Source organism: Cyrtonyx montezumae, unplaced genomic scaffold, assembly GCF_038088225.1.
Source record: "Cyrtonyx montezumae isolate F1298 unplaced genomic scaffold, pur_monq_1.0 scaffold_21, whole genome shotgun sequence".
NCBI classification, from domain to species: Eukaryota; Metazoa; Chordata; class Aves; order Galliformes; family Odontophoridae; genus Cyrtonyx; species Cyrtonyx montezumae.
Window position 1 is genome coordinate 5,192,418 of NW_027071948.1, and position 21,729 is coordinate 5,214,146.

Consider the following 21,729-nt stretch of genomic DNA (forward strand, 5'->3'; position numbering starts at 1 on the left):
TCTCAGAATGGAGAGACAGTAAGTACCAGAGCTAAAAAGAAACCCCACTCTTTTCAAATCACCAGGTAAATCAGTGTAATTATTCTTACTCTTCTTTTCAACACACAAAGCATATGGACAGTTCAATATAATTAGAGATAGTGACAAGGTAGGATTTCAAATAAGTAGCATACAGGGGGGATAAAGGAATGTTAAAATGAAAGAAAGCTGTATTTACAAAGTGATCGATACTTAAGGGCTAAACGCAAAAATAAAAATGACTGCAAACTGATTTTTAAGCAGACCAGTTTCAAAATACAGAAGTACAAGTTGTTAGGATTTTTGTCTGATGCTCTTCTCCAGACCCTCAAAAGTCTTCAGCAACACAAGTTTCCCTCCTGCAGTTCCACAGCACCTCTCAAACGCTCCCATCAGCACATACCGATGTTGTAAATGAGGCCTGGGCGGTTCCCATGCTGGATCACCTTAAGGGCTCTGACACCGCTCCCGCCGTCCAAGGAGAAGCCCTGGCACCAGCCAGGCATGCCTTCAGGATGGGTGCCTTTCCCAACCCGCATTGTGCAGCTAAGGGTAAGAAGAAAACACAGATTTACTCATTTGAAGGAAGGATCAGGTGGTGACAAGGAAGAAGTAAATCTCCTTGATGCCAGTTAAAATAATTGGAAAGTCTGCTTTCCAGAATCCTTCCCCACACCTCTGCTGCACAGGGGCTTCCAAGTGACTGCTACCACTAACTCAACAGGTGATCTCAGGAAAAAGCTCTCTCTGTTATCTGATACCTACACTAATGTACCAGCAACACCATCCTCTGCCAATTACTGACATGTTATTTTCCTGCCCCCAGCTCCTCTCTCAGTGGTACTTACAAGTTGGGCTGCTCTTTATCAGCGTAGCAGAACAGAAGTGGGCTGAGGCTTCGAGCAAGCTCGTGCTCTTCAAACTGACCTGCTGCATCTGTTTTGGTATTATCTTGTCTGAAGATGAGTGGCAATCCTTTAAGGAAAGGCAAACAAATGAGTTATCAAATTAAACTCTCATAAGAATTTAAGACGAGAATGACAAAAGCTATTAAAGAACAGCCCCACATTCTCCTGCTGGCATGTCAGCCCCAGTGTGCATGCATTCCAGTTCTCCATCTGCTGCTGAAGGGGTAAACCTATCATAGGAGTGAGCACGGAGTCTACAAGTGAAAAAAAACTCCTGCAGCTCTGATAGTGCCAATGGATGTTACAGAGGAGACACTGTAAGACTCACCTGTTTTGTTGATTAACCAATATGGTGCTAAAATGAGTATCTTTAGAGAGCCTTCTGCACGACATACAATCCTTATGGTCAAATTCAGCTGGCGTTTGTTGACATCATACAATCGCATCCGCACCATATAGTTCTGTGTCCCAGGAGGAATCAACAGCTCTTTGCAGAAAGGGAAGTTTTCTAACAACACACCTGGGAATAACCAAACAACACAACAGAAACAAAAGAAGGCACATAAGGATTAAAGTGTACAACTGATCTCTGCTATCGTTTGCTCTATTTGAATATTTCACATAGCTCACTCGCACTAACTTGTACAACCACCCAGTGTAACCTTAACAAGCAGCAAAATGCTTTGCACAGGAACTCTGCTGAAGGATAATTAGTGCCTCAGCATCACAAGCACAGCCAGGTCTGAAACCCCAGCATTTCCCATTCCATAAAGCATCTTACCAAGCTCAATGTTCTGAGATGTATCAGCTGTGTGCAATGCCACCTCCTTGCCAGGTTTCAGTGTCCCACTGATTGGCATCCCCTTAACGTAAAACTCAAGTTCACAAGGCAGCAAGTTACAGACCACCACTGTTGGCAAGAGATAAATAGTATGGCCGGGCTGCCTGAAAATCTGCTTAGCGCTGTCAGAAAATATACTGGAGGGCATGTAATCAGGGTAGTTTTCTTTCTTGATTGCCACACAAAATCTGTGAAGATAAACAGGTGTGGGTCAGAAGACACCAATGAACTCAAAGGAATAACCAAATCTCAGCTCTGCACAAGAAGAACACACTATTTTCTAACATCTCATCCCTTACAGTAGGCATTAGTGAAGCACTATCCGATGTTTGCCAACAGGTACTGTCACGTGGACCTTCAGGAGCCCTGCAGAAATAGTTATGCATTCAGTGCTTTTTTATTAAGCTAGTGACCAAGCAAAGCATCCCATTCAACTCTAGAAGCTTCAATCTCTACAAAGTTTCTTTCCTGTTATTCAGTTTCATAGCATTTCATCTGCCAGAAGGGGATAACAGAAAAAATTAGGGCTTAAAGCACCTGAAGAACTGGCTGTTCTCAGACTCCATCGCGTGGCACTCCCTCTTGCTGCTACAAACTTCTGCTGTCTTCTGAACAGTAGTCCAGTGAATTGGAGCCTTACAGAAGAAGACCCCCAGTCCCTTTGGCCTGGCTTGCAAACGCCAAGATGTGAGGTGCAGCGGAATAGCAAAGGCATCTCCTGGCATAACTGCTGGAAGAACTACAGGTTCTGCAGCCAAACAGAAAAGAAAACTCGTAACAAAGTGGGCTCCTTTACTAAAAAGTATCTTCTACTGAAAACTGTTTCCAAATAATAAGTCAAACACAAGCTGTTTTACCTATGTTTCAAGCATAAATCCGTTGTTCTAAGCCATGTTATTCTGGTAGCAGACTCGTTTAGGCATGCAAATCTGAAAGCTGCTGGAGCTCAAGTTCCTTTTCCTCAGATACTTCAGTGATGCTTATTCCACAAAAACCCCATTCGTTATATTTTTGGTACATTACTGGCATGTCACTACATTTTTGGACTTCACCTCTGCATGCCAACATCCTTAACCTCCTACCACTAAAAGATGTAACACAGCATGTACAGAAATACAAATCCATCTTCACAGAGTCTCAGCTTTCCCTGTTTGCCTGAACCACAAGGAAAATCCTACTGCCTTCTCTAGCTCATGGTGCTGATCACCATCTCCTTAACATCACCCCTTCTCCACCCAGGGAGGTTGACTTTGCCAATAGCTGCTACAGGCTGCAATGAATCTTCCAGGGAAGGAAACAACATTTTGCACATGGAAGTAACATACACCACTTACTGTCGGGAGCAGAAGGACTATCCAGCCTGAGCTCCATGGGTACTTCCAGCTTGTTCTTCACAATCAAGGCTGAGCGCACGGTGATCACCTTCCGAGCGCTACCTTCCATGGTCACTTCAAACACCACACGCACAGGAGGCAATGAAGAAAACTGAAAGATAATAGAAAGGCAATAAAAGGTAGTAAAATATGTCAGAGGTCAACACTGAAGCAGTAACTGCTGGAGTGAGAATCTGTGAAGGCAGTGCGACCAAATACAACGTTGACAGAACAGGCAGTTTCACAATAATGCTTTGTAATGCCGTAGCTCCTTTCTAAAACACAGCCAAGCAATCCAGAAGCATTTCTAAACATTAACTCAGCATCTTTTTCAAAATGATCCAAGCTCTAGCATGATGGATACAGAACCTCACTGCAGTATCACAATTACGTTATTTTATAAATTCCTGAAATTTTAATCCTAAGCCTTATTCAGGTGGGATACCAAGAGCTCATTACTCAGGCTATCTGTGCTGGCAAGAACAGCAACAGTAGATGCTGTTTGCCAAGTTTCATCTTCAGATGTATACACTAACGTGTTCGAGAAGCTCTGCAAAGAAGAAATTTCAATGCAGCCCAATTTTCCCGATTAGTTTGTTTTTGTTCCAGCTGTAGTGTTAGGTAGTCTAGTTTTTAGCATCCAAAGTATGATTTATCATCCTTCCATTTACATATACCAATTTGGGGATCACATGACTTTAAGTTTTGACACAACAAAGTAGTGAGAGGCAGATGTTTCAGCAGTCTCAGCAGAGGCATACTTAGAACTCATCTGCTCAGGTTATTCCGACCAAAGTGTTCATGCAACAGAGCATATTTTACTTTCCATTTCCTTAAACCAGCACAGCAAGTTCTGGAACTACAGAGTATGATCTTCAGCAAAAATAAGCAGTAGAGACTTCAACTTAAAACCTGGTGCTTATTACATTGCACTTAAAAAATGTGACTGAGTTCAATCACTCCAAATTTCTGAGGAAAGCAGATGACAAGCTGCACTGCTTCGCCGTTTCCAAAGTCAGCTTTATTACATGGGCACATGCCTAGCTCCAGTGCTTGCTGAGACTGCAAGAACTGGCATTTGTCTCCGCTGAACTTGACCTTTGTTTCCTATCAAGAAAGCAGAAGCCAGCCCACTTGTAGAGTAACACCAGTCTGACATAAGCAGCTCGCAAAAAATGAAAATATATACTCACATAAACTTGTGGGTGTATTATATTTGTTCTACTTATTGGGCTTCCAAGCTGGAAGAGAAGCAAACAAGAAAGACAGAAGTGTTCACTTTAAGATATTACTGTCAGTTGCAACACAGAACATTACTGCAGAAAAATAAACTGAAGAGTTTCATTACTTGTCCTTTCTCATATTCAACACAACTTTGAAAACAGCAGAACTATATTAGCCAAATCTAATTGTAATTCTGCTTTAAAAAAGAAAGAAATTGAAGCAATGAAGTATTCATTAAAAACTAACTACCCACAGATGTCTCTGAACAGCAATTCCTGCTCATCTGCACTCTTTTCCTTCACAAACCAAGTTGCAGACAGAGATGATGCTTAACACACTTGAATATGAAACCATCAGGAATTATCCAAATAAGACACTAATGGCTCCTTTTAGTAGCAACAGTTAGTAGTAAATTCTAATTCTATTTTGTACCACCAAGACCTCGCTTTCATCCTCTCCAGTAGCTAACCTTAAAACTTGGCTGGTTCCTACATTCCACAACCATTTCTATCACCAAGTCTCAACCACAACTGCCTGCCAGCTTGCTGCTCACTGCAATTGGGCTTTTCCTTCATGACAAGTATATTTGGTCCAAGCTGACACATATTTCATCAACCCCTAAGCTTTCAGGAAATTGCCAACGTTGTTTATTTTAAGTAAATTAACCACAGAGAAAGAGTTCCTGCCATAAAAGAAATAAAAATAGAAGCTGAAACATTGTGATGATTTGAAGCTCCATCTCCACAGCTCTGTGATGTTGTCACTAATCATGAGCTCCATCACTGTAAGTTCTGAGTGCTAAGCACGGGTTTAGTGCTGCCTTCCCTCTAGATTTGTTTGTTGTGCATAACACTGTCAGTTCACCATTTCAAGCTCTCCCAGTTCACACCAACTGAAAAAAGGACAATCTCATGCAGGAACTGTTGTTACACCAAAGCCTTGGAGACACCATTGCTCTTAAACGATGTATGCCTGGTAGGACTCACAGCCCAAATCAGAACTCACAGTGGAAGAGGAGGAGTTCTTGTCCGGCGCAGCGTATCGGAAAAAGGTTCCCACTTTGTCTACAGACACTGGGCTGACCTCCTCCCAGCCATTCACCCTCACTTGCAGCTGGTGAATCCTCAGATCATGTGTGTGCCTACGGTTTAGATCAAGTTAAATTACTACTTTGTGTTCTCTTACAGGGTAAATACCAAACAGTTGAAATAAAGCACATCCTCTGCATAACGAGGAAAAAAAAAATCAACATTTATTCCATTTCATGGACATGAGTTTTGTTTCATTGCTCTGTTCTCCCTAGTTAACACAGACAAGTACAACTATGCCAAAATTAAACATAAATCATGCTAAATATTTGTGTGCTAGCTCTTAACACCAGTAATACTTACACTGCCACATAACAATCTTTCTAAAACCTTGTTACAATTAAACCACAACTCACATCTAGGAATAGCTTCCACCTCTCACAAATAAGCTGCTTAGTAGACCACTGCTAATTTCACATTATAAACAGTTTTAAATATCAAAAAACAAAAACATTAGAAGAGATTTCTAAAAACTCCACTTTTTATTTACTATCTTCACAACTATGATGCCAAGAGTTCCACATAGGAGTGTGTCAAAGCACACCTCACAGCGTGATCCCTTCACCTGTGTCTGAGTTTCCCTCTGGCTTCAAACTCAAATGGCACTTCTTCCCCCGTGATAACTTCTTTCCACTCACTGACATTGTGGGCATCATCCAGCAACGTTCCGTTCTCCTCAGGAACGACTCCCGGACTCCCACTGTGAGACAGTGCAGCCCTGTGCAGAGAATCACAACATCACCTGGAGGCCCAGCACATATCAGAACCATACACTCTCTGGGCCCCCAGCACAAGAAAGATGTGGAGCTGTTGGGATGGAGCCATGAGATGAGGGCTAGAGCACCTCTGCTATGAAGAAAGGTTGAGGGAATTGGGCTTGTTTAGCTTTTTGTTTTTTGAAATGTTAATACCTCAGCATCAAAGAAAAGGTTCCTGACTAAGAAAGACAGGGAGTTACGTAAGAACCCTGCAAGAAAACAAAGGGACTGAGGACAACTGGGTTTGGCTGATATCCCAGAGAAGCCACACAGGTACTGTCAAAGCAATGCCCCTTCTTACCGGGTAGGCGTTGTAGTTAGGGTAGCAAACCACAGAGTGCATCCAGTATGGTTTCTCAGAGCAAATGGGACAAATGGCTGCCTACGTTTTGGGGTCTTCATTTCAGCTGTAAGACAGAATAAAGACTTGTCTAAAGGTTTATGAAAGAAATGCCCATAGAATCATAGGATGGTTTGGGTTGGAAGGGACCCTTAAGATCATCTAAATTCACTATGACGAAGGATGAGACAGTGGCTGGAGAACCACAACTGAACCGCCTCCAGAAAAGCAGATCTAAGAAACAGATTACTAAAAACATTTCAAGTTTTATTTATTAACTGCTACAGAAATGGTACGAAGTCTCTCCCTGCATCATCTGCTGGCCTTAGTGATATTACCTAAAAACACCACAGGAACTGAGTTTAATCAACTTGAAACAAAGAAAATAAAAAAGGAAGTAAAGGAGGAAAAAAGAGAAAAGGGAAAATACACCTAATGGCTGTGCACTAACAGCAACCAGAGGTAATCCAGTCTTGTTAAAGTGCTAGCTCTGCAAAACCCTCTGAACAGGAAATTTCACCTACAATGTTTGGCATTTCTCAAGGATGCATTACTAACAAGCACCCAAGTGTTACTCTCTTCTTCTGCACTGCTGTACATCACGTCTGTGAAAATACTTACTGTGTTTGGACAGAAATAAAAAAAAAACCCTGCCAAATTCCAGCAACTACTTAGGAGGGAAGATAAATGGCTGCTCCCTAAACACATACATCCTCCTGTATGAGAGCTGACAGAAGGCAGACACGTTAAATCAGCCGCTCAAAGACAGGAATTAAACATCTTGTGGACGTTCTCTCCAAAGGATGACTTACACTAAGTTCCAGTCTGTCATGCTGTGAGACCCACCCAGCCCACTGCAGCCCTGCATCTGACCAAGAAGAACTGAAGCACAAGAGTACAAACACAGGAGGGGGGGGAGCAGGTGGGGGTACCTGTGAAGGAGTTATTGATGACTGCACACACCTTTCTCCCAAATGAAGGACATCAAATTCCTCACGGTGCCAATGGAGACATGAACCTGACCACCCAATATCTCACAGAGGAAATACTTTTCAATTCAAAGGTACAAATTCTTTACAATGAAAACACTTTTTTTGCTGAATGAAACTTAAAAATATACATGTTTTAGGTGTAAAGTCTGACTTTTCTGCCTAGCTCAGGTTCTATAAAATCACAGACCAGGAGCCAGATGAACTTTACTCTGCTATTTCATTGGCTGGCCACTCATTTTTCTGGGACACATGAGAAGGAGTTTTTGGGATTTCAAAAGAAAACATGATATCAAGTTGCATCTTGAGACCAGCACTGGAAAATAAAGTATTTATCACAAAAAGGAGTTTCTTCATAATTCATGTAGCTGTTCCGTTTGTTGCTGTGCCCATTAAAAGTCAAGCAATAAATGCTTCTTTCCCACAAAAATAAAACACCTTCCTGAAAAAATACCTCAGAAAATGAACATTGTGTAGCCAACAACTCATACAACCTATCTGAAAAACAGCTCCTCCCTTCTTTGCTAAAGGGCTCAGAGGAGCCCTTAAACTGACAGATGGGATGAAATGCTATGTATAAAAACTTGTTTGTTTGTTTTCCTTTTAAAATACAGACACTGTTCTACTGGCAAGTGACACATACACCACAGTATTTGCTGTACAGATTTCAAAAAATGAAAAAGCATTTAATCTCTCTGTGCTATACAGTACCTCTAGCATAGATCTGATGCTCTAGGTTAGTCAAACTGGCTGTACTCCTAGTTCTAAGGTAGACAAGAGGAAGGCCTGGCAGACAGGAAAGACAAAGTTAGCAGGTAAGCAAAACCACAAATACAGTTAGACTCTTCCCCACCATGCAGCAGGAAGACAGGGACAGCTGGCAGCATGCAATCTCTGTATGAGTTTCCATCCACTTGTTTATGTGAGGTTGGGATTTGAGTTACTAAATCTTCTTCCAGAATTAATACTGGGAGAAGAGAATATGAAAGAGCTGCCACACCTCACACACTCTTACTCAGAGAGCTGCTGTCAAAGTGTGATCATAAAAGGAAGCAGAACTAGCAGCGCTGAGTTCACACTCAAAGAGAAACAGTGAGGAAGATTTCTGTCATTAAAGAATGGAACAACTGAACAGAAAACAGAATTTCTAATGTTTCTGCCAGATACCTCTAACAACTCATTGTATGCTGCGAAGGCCAAATACTCATGTTTGTAATACATTAGACAAATGACTGAGCATGTCAGGATTTTTCAAATAAAGGGTGATTAATTAACAGCATACTCTGTCCAAAACATGGTGAATCCGCTGAAGAGTCCATCCAATCTTCAGAACTGACTGCATTTACTTCTTTGTCCTGTTTACAGTAATCTTCCATCCATGACTGCTTGGTACTTGCATACTGCTCTACAAGAATATAAGCACACAAAGTAAATGTCTGCAAAGTGACCAGAAGAAGAGCAGTTAAAAAGCAGTTGAAATTTATAAGCCTAAACCTGCCCCGCTTTAATGGGAAAGCTTTTATTTCACTGCTTTTTCTATGACCCACTTACATAATTTAAAGACATAACAGCTCATGAAACCACAGTGCTGTCTTCAAAAACAAATGTTTATATTCTTAAGGGACTTTTTTGTTTTTAAACTTGCAGCAGAATTCCCATTTTTCATGATACTCCAGTGGCAACATAGGAGGTCCCTCTGAAAAGGCAATTAATCTGAAGATGTTTTTGTGTCAGAAGCAGTTTCCATTTTTCTTTTCTTTTTAAGAGGTATACATCTATTCCTCCATAAATATGAAGACACCAATTAAGTGCTCTGGAACAGTATTTATCAAACCAGCCTGTTGCTGCCACTGGTAGTAAAAAGCATCACAGGGATTCTAAGGACTTGCTGATGACATTTTCCTTCCACCTTACCTCCCTCTTTTCAACAACCTCACAGACTTTGCTGAAGAAACAAGTGAATATTCAAGGAACAAGGAAGGCTCTTCTGCTTCATCTGATGGCTTCTACACTGATTACGACCATTAAACTACACAGACTTGCATGCAGAATAAGCCATAGCATTTCTGGCAACGTACACGGCCTCATGACACAAATGTCCACAAAGTCTGAGTTAATGATGAACAAAATATTTCAATTTCCTGAGGTGGCAGTTGAAAACTCCAGCTTTCAGACTGCAGAAATAAGCAGCTCCCCACTATGTCTGCCAATGTACTGAAAACTGATGAGCTTACCAAAATATTTTTAAGAACTGTAAAGTATGGAAAGCTTTAGATGAAAGCCTGTTCCCAATTACAGAAAAATGTCAAGTAACATATGAATTTGATAGAATTCATATGACCAATGAAAGAATTCCTACAAACTTCTATAGCATGTAGCTCATGTCTTTACACTTTCACAGTATCTGATAAAATACAAGCTGCCTAAATGCACACCTGTGTACAATATTATCTCAAGCATCTGGGAACTCGTGCCAAGCCTCCCTCCCTCCCTCCCTCCATGGGAAGCCAGCAAGGTTCAACGAGAACTACCTATTGTTTTAGTGAAGTGAAAATGAAGTCTATAAGGTGATGTTCTCAGGGAATATTCCTACATACCTAAGAAGACAGAGGTAATGTTTACATCCAAACGGTGTTTGGCCTTTACTTCCAGCTTCAGTCGGGAAGGGTGGAGGCGGCTTGAAGCATGCTGCTGCCAAGAAACTGAGCAGGGCCATGGCTCAATAAATGGCTCCCAGCCTGAGAACAATCCCAACACATCACACATATTACATGTTTGAAGGCCACAATGGAATGCTGTTCACATACCTAAGCTTTTAATAACGCAACTTCAATAATAAGTTCATCTTGAATGCAGGGACCTTGTAAACCTACAGGTTTCAATTGGTCATTAATAGAAAGCTGCTCCAGATCCTACACTTGAACCAGCTGATAACGTATGCAGAGACTTGCAGAAATACTGCAGTTCTGGGGGGAAGTATTAATAGGAAATCACTGTTTCTATTGCACTGCTCCAGTATGAAGCTAACTCCAAAACAGATTTCAAAACTCATTTCACACAATTACAACTAAGCTAAGGGCTAAAGGATATTAAAAAGGTACTAGAAAGCCCTATGATTTTCTAATACAAAAAACTACCTTGATATCAATAGTTATTACCATTAGTTCTGTAACAGAAAATTTCAATTTTCAACTCAGAGAAGCCAGACAAAGAGCTTATTCCTTTTGTCAGCAGCTGACCTATTTGGAGGCATAATTTGAATTTAATATAAATTGTAATGGCCTCATTACATTAATCCATTGCCTTCAGGACTCATCAGTGCCCTCAAGTGCTCTAACATGCTGAACTAAAAAACTGAATTGGAAACCATCATGTTCCTGGATAACCTTTTTATGTAATCACGAGCAAATACTTCAGTGTAACTTTTCTACCAGCAATCACTCCACTTTCCACACTGTTCCATCAGACATCAAGGTAAGCTTATCTTGTCCAGGATCACATCCACACAACATTCCCTTGTATTCATCTCATGCTGGGTGAATTTTGGGCTCCCGTACTACACAAAATTGCTTTCCTAAACTTACACAAACCACAAAACCCCAATATTTTACCTGAAAGCTCACGGTTATAATAATCTCCAGAGAGAGTAAAATGAGCACAGCCTTCAGGGTTGGCCCTCAAATGCTGGAGAAAATTCAAACCTGCCAGAAAAGTGAACATTATGCAAAATAAGCATGACTGACTTTCTACTGCAGTGTTATTCAGTAATGAATGGGAGGCTCTGTCATACACATATGATATATATGTATATATACATACGTACACATAACTAACAGGAATTCTATGGAACTCACTTCACAAAACAGATACTCACGTGAAAACGTCAGCTCAGCAAGGGGAACATCACAGTCCATGCAGTCATCAATAAAGCAAATGCATATACTTTCTGCTTTGATTTCCACGCCAGAGATGAACTGAAAAGGCACAATCCTCTGGCTATCTTGACCAGAGGAAGTCAGGGAAAGTGGTTTCAAAGGTTCAGCATTCTTAAATAGCCAACTTGCTGCTTTTTTCAGGTCACCTTAAATAAAAACATTCGAAACAAGGATGTTTTGTTCAGAAAGTAGATGATGTTGTGAAAGCCACATGGAAACAAGTTCATTACCTCTCCCTTACAATGCACAGCAAAGCACAAACACTGCTCTATTCAAACACATACAGGGTAAGATTATAAATACAATGCTGTTTTCTATGAATAAGGACTGCATCTGATGTTTGCAAACTGAGTTAATACTATAAAAACCTATAAATACATTGGGAAACAAGACAGCATCTAAGAAAACGCATCTTCATTTTCCTTTCTGTCTACTGTATGTAGAAATAAATAAAATAAATCATTCAAAAAGGAGGGAGAGGCAAAAAGAGTTGCTCCAAAGAGATGGATAATGCTAAGAAGTAGGTATACCACAAAAGAAACAGAACTACAGCAGAGATATCTAGCCACGAGCCCCATGTGTGGCATTTCAAGAGCTAAGAACCACCTTTGGAGAGTGGCCTTTAGTAGAACAGAACACTTAAGAAGATGTCAGCACAGAGCCAATGTTGTAATCACAGGCCAAAGTGAAGTAGAGAAGGAAACGCTGCCTATCCACCTGCTGCCTTCCAATCTGAAAGTCTGGCAGCAGGAAGAGCCCCAAGGCCAACTCTGAATGTTTGAGCTCACCCTGGCAATACAGAAGAGCTTTGCGGCAGTCCTCCATAATGAAGCCCAAGTCCCGAAGGCGAGCCAGTTGGACCTCTGCAATTAAACACTCAGTCAATTAGAAATGCTTGACAGTTATCTACTGGTTTTTATTTCTAAAATAAAATACACTTGAATGAAAAATGAGCTTTATTTCATTTAAGCTGTAGAAAAAGCATACGATTCAGTGCTGCTTTTAAAAAGAAAAGGGAGAAAAAGAAGCGTGTGCTAAAACACCAAATCAACAAAACAGAACAACGTGTTGCAGAAGTGACAAGAGTTAAAAACCTACCGAGAAGAGGATCCAACACACGTTTGGGTGTCTCTCTGTTTTCACTTGCCAAGCAAGAAGTCTCAGCCACCAGTGATGAAGCAGGGTTAGCAGTACCCTCAGCAATCAGTGCACCTGAGTCAGGCATAGCTGCGCACGTTTGCTGAGGAATTGATTTAGCAATTGCTAAGAACAGCTGGACATCATTGTAGGACAGTCGAATATCCAATGCTTGCAATTGAATCTAATGGACAAAAAAATATAAGATTCAGTTATCTTTTTCTATGCATTTTTCTTGCGTACTTAAAGATAGGACAAAATTTAATACTAACATACGATGAGCACGCTTTAAAATTCCAGTAATAAAATTATTACATTTCTGTTGTCATCCTCTTACCATCTAAAACAAAAATTGGAGGCAGGGGAAAATATTTTGCTTTGGTGTAATGGGAGAACAAAACCTCTAAATACATTTCCCCTCACAGCAATAAACACTAACAGTAAATAAACAATTATTTATTAATTCTGTTGTTAGTAGCTGTCTGATATGCCTGCATTATATGCTCACCACTTTCTTCTTCACCATTATTTTCTATAAGAGATCCCAGAAAGCATTTGCTCCTTGCCACTAACAGCATTTCTTGCGTGGCTGTGTGTTTGCCCTTTCCACTCCAGTAAAAACTGCTCTTCTTTTCTTACTGAAACTACTCACTGGATTCTCTTGCCTGAAATATCTGTACAAGGTCACTTTATTGTGTCCTGCACTGCACAGAGTCATTCAGCCCTCTGATATTACCTCCAGAATAGGGGGGAAGTCTTCGCTGTTGAAAGCATCCAACAGTCCAGAACCACTCGGGTAGGAAGCATTCCCAATGAGTTCCACCTGAATTTGTACTGGATCAATAATTGACAGTGCAGTCTCTTGTTCATTTCCTAACCGGCACGAAAACACCTAAAAGTAATGGTGTAAAAAAAAAAAAAAGAAATTAAGATCTGAAAGCACAAGCTAACATATTTGGGCTTTGCCTCTCAGCCACAAGATGTATACGAACTATAGCCAAACTGTTCTCTACAGACAATAGCAATTCCATTGTGAACTCTTAAGAGCAGACTCCAAAAAGCTTTCCAGACAATTTATTCCAATGACCTGTAACACTGTGAACTCAAGAAAAGAAGATTCTGAAACCCAACCAACTATTTCCTTCACTTCTGGGCTTAATTCCACTATTCCCCTCACAGATATGGAAAGCTCTTTGTTCTTTGGTCTACAAAAAACACTTAAGATTTATCACATCTCTGCCCAGTCTTCTTTTCTAGATGGAGCAAATTCTTTTAAGCTTTGCTGATAAATCATGCCAGATATATTCTATACTCCACAGCTCTCAGCGTTTTCATTGAACTCCTATATTGTTAAGAGCTTCTTCAAGCCAGTTCTCCCAAAACTGGCCACAGCTCTTCAGCTGTGGTCTGAATTTGCTGAACAGGATTCAAGGATCACTTCACATACTCCAAATTCCTACTTGCATATATTCCAACAGCATGGTACTGCTTGTTCTCAGATGAGTTATGATCGCAGCCTACAGGCCAATACAGGATGTGTTAAGTTCTGCCTACCTCATCACTCCAACTAAATTGCCAGTTCACATATGGAAGATGAAGCTAGCAATATTTTGAAATTATAGTTAAGCACTTCAAGCCCAAAGAATGCAAGTTCAGTCCTAAAACTACCGTACAATAAGAGCACTTGCTGAGGCATTAACACACTTTAGATACTATCTACAGACTACTCCTGTATATATACACTGTGTACCTTCACAAATTCTTTGATCTTAGAGACTTTACAAAATCAAGTTTATTTCTACTCACCTCAATGCCAAACAAACTGCCAGAGAAAGGACGATCCAACAATTTGGGCTTGTAAGCAAGCACAGTGGTCCCTTTCAAAATGATTGCATTAGTATCAAAACAAGACATGTCTTCAACGACCACGAATTCGGTTCCTTAACAAAACAGAATGAGAAATAATAAGAAGAAAATCTTAACTACCCTTAAGTAAAGCAGTGTAGCAAAGAACCCATTTACCTGTCACATTGACTCTAACTTCCAGCTGTTTTTCTGTAGACACACGTAGTGATGATCGTTTTGTAACTACTCCACTTTTTACTGCTTTTGGAACTACACTTGTTTCACTGCTGTAAGTGCGTTGCCGGGAAGAAAGGACATTTTCCTTCTTTTTGGTATCTCCAGGAGTATACAGAAAGTCATGAACAAGTAACAACCAGTCAAATATTAAGAACACACGAAGATTGTTCAGTACAACTGTGAAACTGGAGAAATCCTTAGTAGACCTATTCAAAATAGAGAAGTGTAGTTATGAATGTCAGTTTGCTTGCATTTTAAAACACAGGAAATAGAGTAGCCCTGGTAAGTAAGAGCTACATGCAACTTTGTATGGGTACACAACTCAGAGAGTTCTGTCTTCAAAAATTAGCAGAGTTAATCAGATTGAAACTCATCAAGTTGCTGCACATGCAGAAACCTAGCATATCTTAACTGCAAGAAAAAACTTCTAAGCTGTGATACAGAAAGTGAACTGAAAAATGATGGAATAAATTGTAAGAGCTCCTTTTATGCCTTTACATAGTGGAAATTAATAATCTCAGGTTTTTTTTTTTTGTTTGTTTGTTTTTTTTACCTGGACTCTTTATTATTATTATTGTTTTACATCTGTTCAGTATCAAAGCTAACACACAGCGTGTGAAACGCAGCCCTGGCTCCATGCCCCTGTGAAAGATCAGACACACACTGTGTTTTCTCTTACCTTGACAGCATTTTTAGCAGAGGAAGCTCCTCTGCAACCCAGAAATAATGCTGCCTTTTGTTACTTTCAGCATCACATTGTGAAGAGCTGGTTAGGAAGGATAAAACTGTCTGACTTCACTGATTACATGTGGTCATGCTAACTGGAAGATAATCTAAGTGCTTAAACTCCATGAAACTGTGTTCTATCCAACACAATCTAGACTTTTAAATCTCTGAAGAAGTGTAATTCCTTTGTGAGAAGCAGGCTGCCTATGTTGCTTCCAAAAGCAAAATCCTTTAACCCTCCCTGGCTCTCCAGGATATCTCCAAAAGACTCAAACCAGTAGAACAAAATCGTGGAGCTCTGCAAAAGCTTCCATCTGCTGCCAAAGATGCTCTCACCAATAAAAATTTAACGTGTGCTTATGTGGATAAAATTTGAAAGTAAAACACTCAGGAAGAAAATTCCATGAACCCATCACTCATAAAACAGATCAGGCTACACTAAGCAAACAAGCCTCCCAACTAGGCAGACACTGGATCAAGGACCATAGGAAAACCCAGTACATTTTTGCTGTTGCTGTTCATTTGTTTGTTTTAACAAATCCCATGGCATTTCAGTTTTATTCAACTCGAAATCTTGAAGCCCTTCTCAATGCAAACATCTTTTAAGCACTTAAAGCGATCACACATCCTCCAAATCTGTATGACTAACTCCTCTCAGTGGCCTCAAAACTTCAGAACAAACACCTTCAAAGTTTTCCACTGGACTAAAATAGTGCCCAGATTTTTCCTACGTTGCTGCACCAACTGCTTCAGGAGGTATCAAAAGCATAAAGCTGAGCTGGGCCAATCAGTCTGATCCAACATGAACACAACACTTCTTGTCTCACCTCGCCCTCCTTTCTGTTGGTTACCATCTCTCAATGGAATACCATGCCAACCAAGTTAAACATTGATGCTGTTGTTTGTATTCCCATTTTCAAAGTGAGAAATGGAACAATTATCCACTTTCTGATGCTTTTAAGCATCTCTGGAAGTTGAGATGGGGAAGAAACAACGTGGCATAGAGCACAGTAAGGAACACAGAGACTGCTCTGTCTTTCTTTGAGTCCCACAGAATGAGAAGTGTGACACCTACTGGAAAACAGCTTTAGCACAGCACTTATCAAATGCATACAAGCACACAAACTCAGTCCAGCCTTAACAAGCTTCAAGCAGTGCTGATTCAAACAGGCCACGATTTGGTCAAAACGTTACAAAAGCCCACAACAGTAAAACAGAAATAATTAAATCATACAACTACCAACCTGTAATGCAACTCAATCTGGATTTCTCCCGGACTGCTAGTATTCTTTGATGACTGGAAGATGCAATTGAACACATTGGGCATGCCTGCTGTGGATTTCTGCCCGGCATAACGTGTATCAAACACCATCATGGAATGGGAAACCAAATTCACAGACTTCATTCTATTTGAAGAGCTTTCAAAAAGCAATTTTGATTTCTTAAAATCAAACCTAGGAGAATAAAAAGAAGACATTTAAGAATCTTGTAGCTCATTTATTTCCCCGTGTCAGAAGCATGCATGTCATACTGCTAATCTCTTTCATTTATTTGTTAAAACAATGGTAATCATACCTCATGCCACAGAGATACAAAGTGCCAAATCGGGCACCAATTAAGAAATACTGTTTTATTACACTGTTAAATCATAATTTCATCACTACATTAATTCTGATGAATGTAGTGTTTCAGATATGTATTCAGAAACAAATGAGAACTCATACCTGGCTAAAGAGCTGCACTCATCTTTTCCTTTTGGATCCATCAGTTCCAGACTCACATTAACCATGTCAATGAGGAAAGACATAGAAGTATACACTTCTCCACTCAAAACTGTCTGAAAGTGTCAAACACGGACATTCTTTTTAAGAACATCTGTTTAACTTTCATCCTTGAACTACATTTTGTTATTTAGGACAAATGTGAACAGTTGCAGCATCTTTCTCCTTTGAAGAGTTTAATTAACCATTGCTGGGAAAAAGACTTTTCAGAGCATCTTCCCCTGCTGTGGTCACACATTTGATTCTAAAGATTACAGCTGTGCAACACAATGCTTGGAAGCCTCACAAGATCAAGTGCAAACAACTCTTCCCAATAGAAAGAATAAATGCTGATTATTTCCAAGTGCTGCCCACACCTCTCTGAATGGGCTGTGTTTAACTACAGCCCTAGATGATGGGCAACAACAGATAACCAGCTCAAAATAATAATAATGAAATAAAGACTCTGCTGCAAAGCTTATATTACTGGAATTTTTCTTTTGTATTTATAAGACAAGAAGGGTTTTGACAAAAAGTAATAAATGTTCTGTTTGATCTTTTAGTAACCTCAGAAATCATTAAGAATACCACAGACTAATGGGAAAGGTGCCACTGAGCCTGTAAATGCTTACAGTACAACCTTCAAATCTCTTCAAGACGTTCATTTCCTATGGAAAAATCCTAAGCTTCTTAATGTACTGATAACATGCTGCAATAGCAACTAAGCACAAACACCTCAGACAAAAAAAAAAAAAGATTTAATTTTTCCCATTTTTTTCTTATATATTCAGCTAATCTAAAAAATTAACAAATGAAGGAACACAATAGCACCCATTTCTCTCATCTCTTCAGAAGTTAAGAATCTCAGAAACATGGAATTATATGTGCAAGCCAGAGCTGAAAGGTATTACAAAATAAACCTTCAACTCCCGACAGCACCTACTTAAAAAGCTCCTTGCTGTTCCTTTGTCTGTTTTTGAATTAATCAGTCCATCTTATAAGCTACAACAAAATAACAGATGCTGTGTCTAGTTAGAAAATGTAGTAGTTCAGGTCAGAATTTTAACTGCATAAACCTGCAGTTCCCCTTACATGAATTCTTGGGTCCTGCAGGTCGTAAGGTCGCATGAACTCCTCAATAGGTTCCCCAAGGTTGTTCTCCAGCAAGCCACGTATCAGTTTGTATTTAGTCAAATCCAGAGAGCAATGGACTGATGACAGATTGCCATGTATCAATATGTCTGCAACTGCATGACTTAGCTCTCTATAGTAAAGAAAAGAAATGGGTTTTCAAGATACCATAACACGTCAGGAAATGCTCTAAGACACGTTAGAAGGAATGTGAAACAGTGTGTGCAGGAATACAGCATAAAAGATTCCCACCATGATCCACTCACTTATCTAAATTTCTCTCCACTTGTAACTTCAGCCTGAAAGGTTCTTTTAATAGGCTCCCTCCTGTCTGCCTCACAGAGTAAGATGGAAAGCTCAAGTCTGTGCTGGTGTCTTCCACAGCCTTATTATACTCTCTCGGGTATCTCTCCGCAGCAAATATGTCCATGTCCTGCAGATCAACCACAATGCAGTCTAAGAGGCAGATGTGATCCTCTGCAAGTGCACAGGAGATAGCACATTAAACAAGGAAAAAAAAAAGAATCTCTGCATAACTAATGCAACTTACCTAAAAACAGACAATTTCTCATGGAAGTTATTCTGATTGTTTTTAAGGTTGGTTTGTTTTTTTGTGGGTTTTTTTTCCACACTCATCAATATCTGTAACTATCACACACCAAGCTCAGGTAAACATGAACTTAACTATGAGCCCACAGCAATGCATATGTTCGTAATACTCATACCCAGACTGCAGCAATGCTCTTCAGAAACTGAACTAAAATTCTCTAACTCTTTAAGCTGCAAAATCTACACAAACTAACAAGTTACTTACACATAAACCTAAAATCTTGAAACCAAGAGCTTTCTGTTTTCCAGGGTCACACAGGGTATATGTGAAATGGCACTGCATTATTCTATACAGAAAAGGAAGAGCTAAATTGGGTTCCTCCTGCTCGTAACATACCTGGGCTGTCAGGGTTTGGTACAACAGGTAATTTTGACTGTTGCCCTTGTTGCTTACTCAATGAATTGAGCTCACTCTTCAGCCTAGAAGCATTTCCTCCAGATGGCTTTTTCATGAACAGTCCTTCCATTGCTACTTTGGATTCATCTGCACTTGTGGTTTTCTTCATGCTGTGTTTTGGGGTTCCCAGAGGAGATGAAAACTGAACAGAATCCTGCTAATGAAAGGAATTTTATGATTAACAATAGGTTTTCTCTTTAAAATCTAAGGGCCTAATACAAGCCCTTGTTCAACAAATTAATGTTTTTATGAATTACATTATCTTTCATCACTGCAGAAAGATGGTCAAGCTTTTTTCCTATCAGCTTACAGCTTAAAACACTGTCTTCAAAAAAATAAATAAAACTCTTCAGAAATATTTTCAAAGAAAGATATAGAATCACAGAATCATAGGGGTTGGAAGGGACCTCAAGAGATCATCGAGTCCAACCCCCCCCGCCAAAGCAGGATGCCGTTGGCCTTCTTGGCCACCTGGGCACACTGCCGGCTCATGTTGAGCCGAGCATCAACCAACACTCCCAGGTCCTTTTCCTCTCTACATTCTTCAAGCCATTCTGCCCCAAGCCTATAGCATTGCATGGGGTTATTGTGGCCAAAGTGCAGGACCCGGTACTTGGTCTTACTGAACCTCATCCCATTGAGCTCAGCCCAGCTGTTCAGCCTATCCAGATCCCTCTGAAGGGCCTCCCTGCCCTCAGGTAGTTTGACACATCCTCCCAACTTAGTGTCATCTGCAAACTTACTGAGGGTACACTCAATCCCCTCGTCTAGGTCATCAATAAAGATATTAAACAAGATGGGCCCCAAAACTGACCCTTGGGGGACACCACTCGTTACAGGACGCCAGCTGGACTTAACTCCATTAACTACTACCCTCTGGGCACGGCCCTCCAGCCAGTTCTCCACCCAGAGAAGAGTGAACCTGTCCACACCACGGGCTGCCAGTTTCCTCAGGAGGATACTGTGGGAGACCGTGTCGAAGGCCTTGCTGAAGTCCAGGTAGACTGCATCAACAGCCTTTCCCTCATCTACCTGTCTGGTCACCCAGTCAAAGAAGGAGATGAGGTTGGACAAGCACGACCTGCCCCTGGTGAACCCGTGCTGGCTGGGTCTGATCCCCTGGTTGCCATGCACGTGTCGTGTGATCTCCCTCAAGATCATCTGCTCCATAACTTTCCCTGATACCGAGGTCAAGCTGACAGGCCTGTAGTTCCTCGGGTCTCCTAAGCAATGAAGACTGGATCAATATTTTAAAAGCTGTTTTTCAGAATATCTTCAAGTGCTACAAACATATGCAGGGATTTCTGCAAGATCACATGAGAAATTTAATGTTTGTGAGAGTAAGGGAATAAACACTTCTGTACACAACACGGATTTAGGTGTATGAGCTCTAATATCAAGTCGTGTCCCAGAATCTGCAGTAGCTGAGTTAAAGCTGTAAAGAAATCTTTATCCTCCAGAACTGAAAAGAGCAGAGCTTGAGAAAAACACTTTGGAAACATGAGCATTTGGCATGGTCCTATAAAACAAGACTGCAAAGCACATGCAAAGAGAAGACACCACATCACCTGTAAATATATGAATTTAGGTAAACCAAGATTAATAGCTCCTCACACACGCATGAACAGCACACCACAATAAATTCAACTCAAAATCTTAAGGAATTCAGCAAATTCTTTACACATCAACATAGACAGGAGCTTTCAAAGTGCTAAATTCCAAAAAGGTGGCTTTTTTTTTTCTTAGTTAATGAGGAGCACTTTAACATCACCACAAAGATGTGAAATACCTCAAATAAAACCGGATCCTTGTATGCATTGCCTTGCAAAATCAGATCCTCAAAAAATAAACAAGGTAGAGAAAGAAAATGAAAACAAAAGAATGCAAAACTGAAAAACAAAACCCAGCCCCACACAAGAACACTCAAAGCCAAAACACATCTACTCTATGCCACTCTAAAACAGCAAATATCTGAGTGCTATATAACACAGTCCTTTTAAAATGAAATAATGTCACTACATACACATTGTCAGTACCCTTCCAACATTATCTGGGGAATGTTCAACTTATGACTCTATGTATAGCAGCACACTAGATTGTAGAAGACAAGCAGAGTGCCAAAGACAACTCTGTATTACAATCTACTATTCTAAGGTATTAATTAGAGTGAGGGAATGGACAAAATTGACTGTAGCAATGGCTGGAGGCCACTTGAACACTGCTCCCTCTTTAAGAAGGGAATAGGTAATTGTCAGAACAGCCACTCATTTTGTTGTATAGATTAGATAAAGAAACCCTTCCCACATGGATTTTCCTTACCACAAAGTTCCTTTTCTTGCACTTATAACCTTGGTTCAGACCTACACTGAAACCTTTCATTAGGTTTCACCTAGCAAAACCAACCACACAGACA

General features: G+C 40.3%; 1 protein-coding gene across 3 annotated transcripts in view; it reads right to left on the reverse strand.

Moving 5' to 3' along the window:
- Positions 1-21,729, reverse strand: part of VPS13D (vacuolar protein sorting 13 homolog D) — an 83,279-nt gene that overhangs the window by 41,765 nt on the left and 19,785 nt on the right. The window contains exons 26-50 of one of the 3 annotated variants that reach the window (XM_065738154.1): positions 19,257-19,470; positions 18,577-18,787; positions 18,272-18,443; positions 17,144-17,256; positions 16,664-16,873; positions 14,634-14,899; positions 14,418-14,551; positions 13,348-13,503; positions 12,573-12,795; positions 12,263-12,337; positions 11,414-11,620; positions 11,151-11,240; positions 10,137-10,277; positions 8,822-8,944; positions 8,251-8,325; positions 6,512-6,617; positions 6,018-6,170; positions 5,370-5,505; positions 4,334-4,381; positions 3,102-3,252; positions 2,305-2,515; positions 1,708-1,955; positions 1,255-1,446; positions 867-993; positions 422-564 (exon numbers count right to left, since the gene is read on the reverse strand). In XM_065738154.1, the coding sequence (XP_065594226.1) occupies positions 422-564; positions 867-993; positions 1,255-1,446; positions 1,708-1,955; positions 2,305-2,515; positions 3,102-3,252; positions 4,334-4,381; positions 5,370-5,505; positions 6,018-6,170; positions 6,512-6,617; positions 8,251-8,325; positions 8,822-8,944; positions 10,137-10,277; positions 11,151-11,240; positions 11,414-11,620; positions 12,263-12,337; positions 12,573-12,795; positions 13,348-13,503; positions 14,418-14,551; positions 14,634-14,899; positions 16,664-16,873; positions 17,144-17,256; positions 18,272-18,443; positions 18,577-18,787; positions 19,257-19,470 (3,925 nt within the window). Of the gene's footprint in view, positions 1-421; positions 565-866; positions 994-1,254; positions 1,447-1,707; positions 1,956-2,304; positions 2,516-3,101; positions 3,253-4,333; positions 4,382-5,369; positions 5,506-6,017; positions 6,171-6,511; positions 6,618-8,250; positions 8,326-8,821; positions 8,945-10,136; positions 10,278-11,150; positions 11,241-11,413; positions 11,621-12,262; positions 12,338-12,572; positions 12,796-13,347; positions 13,504-14,417; positions 14,552-14,633; positions 14,900-16,663; positions 16,874-17,143; positions 17,257-18,271; positions 18,444-18,576; positions 18,788-19,256; positions 19,474-21,729 lie in introns of all 3 variants that reach the window. The other 2 variants (XM_065738157.1, XM_065738155.1) reach the window with 2 other exon arrangements.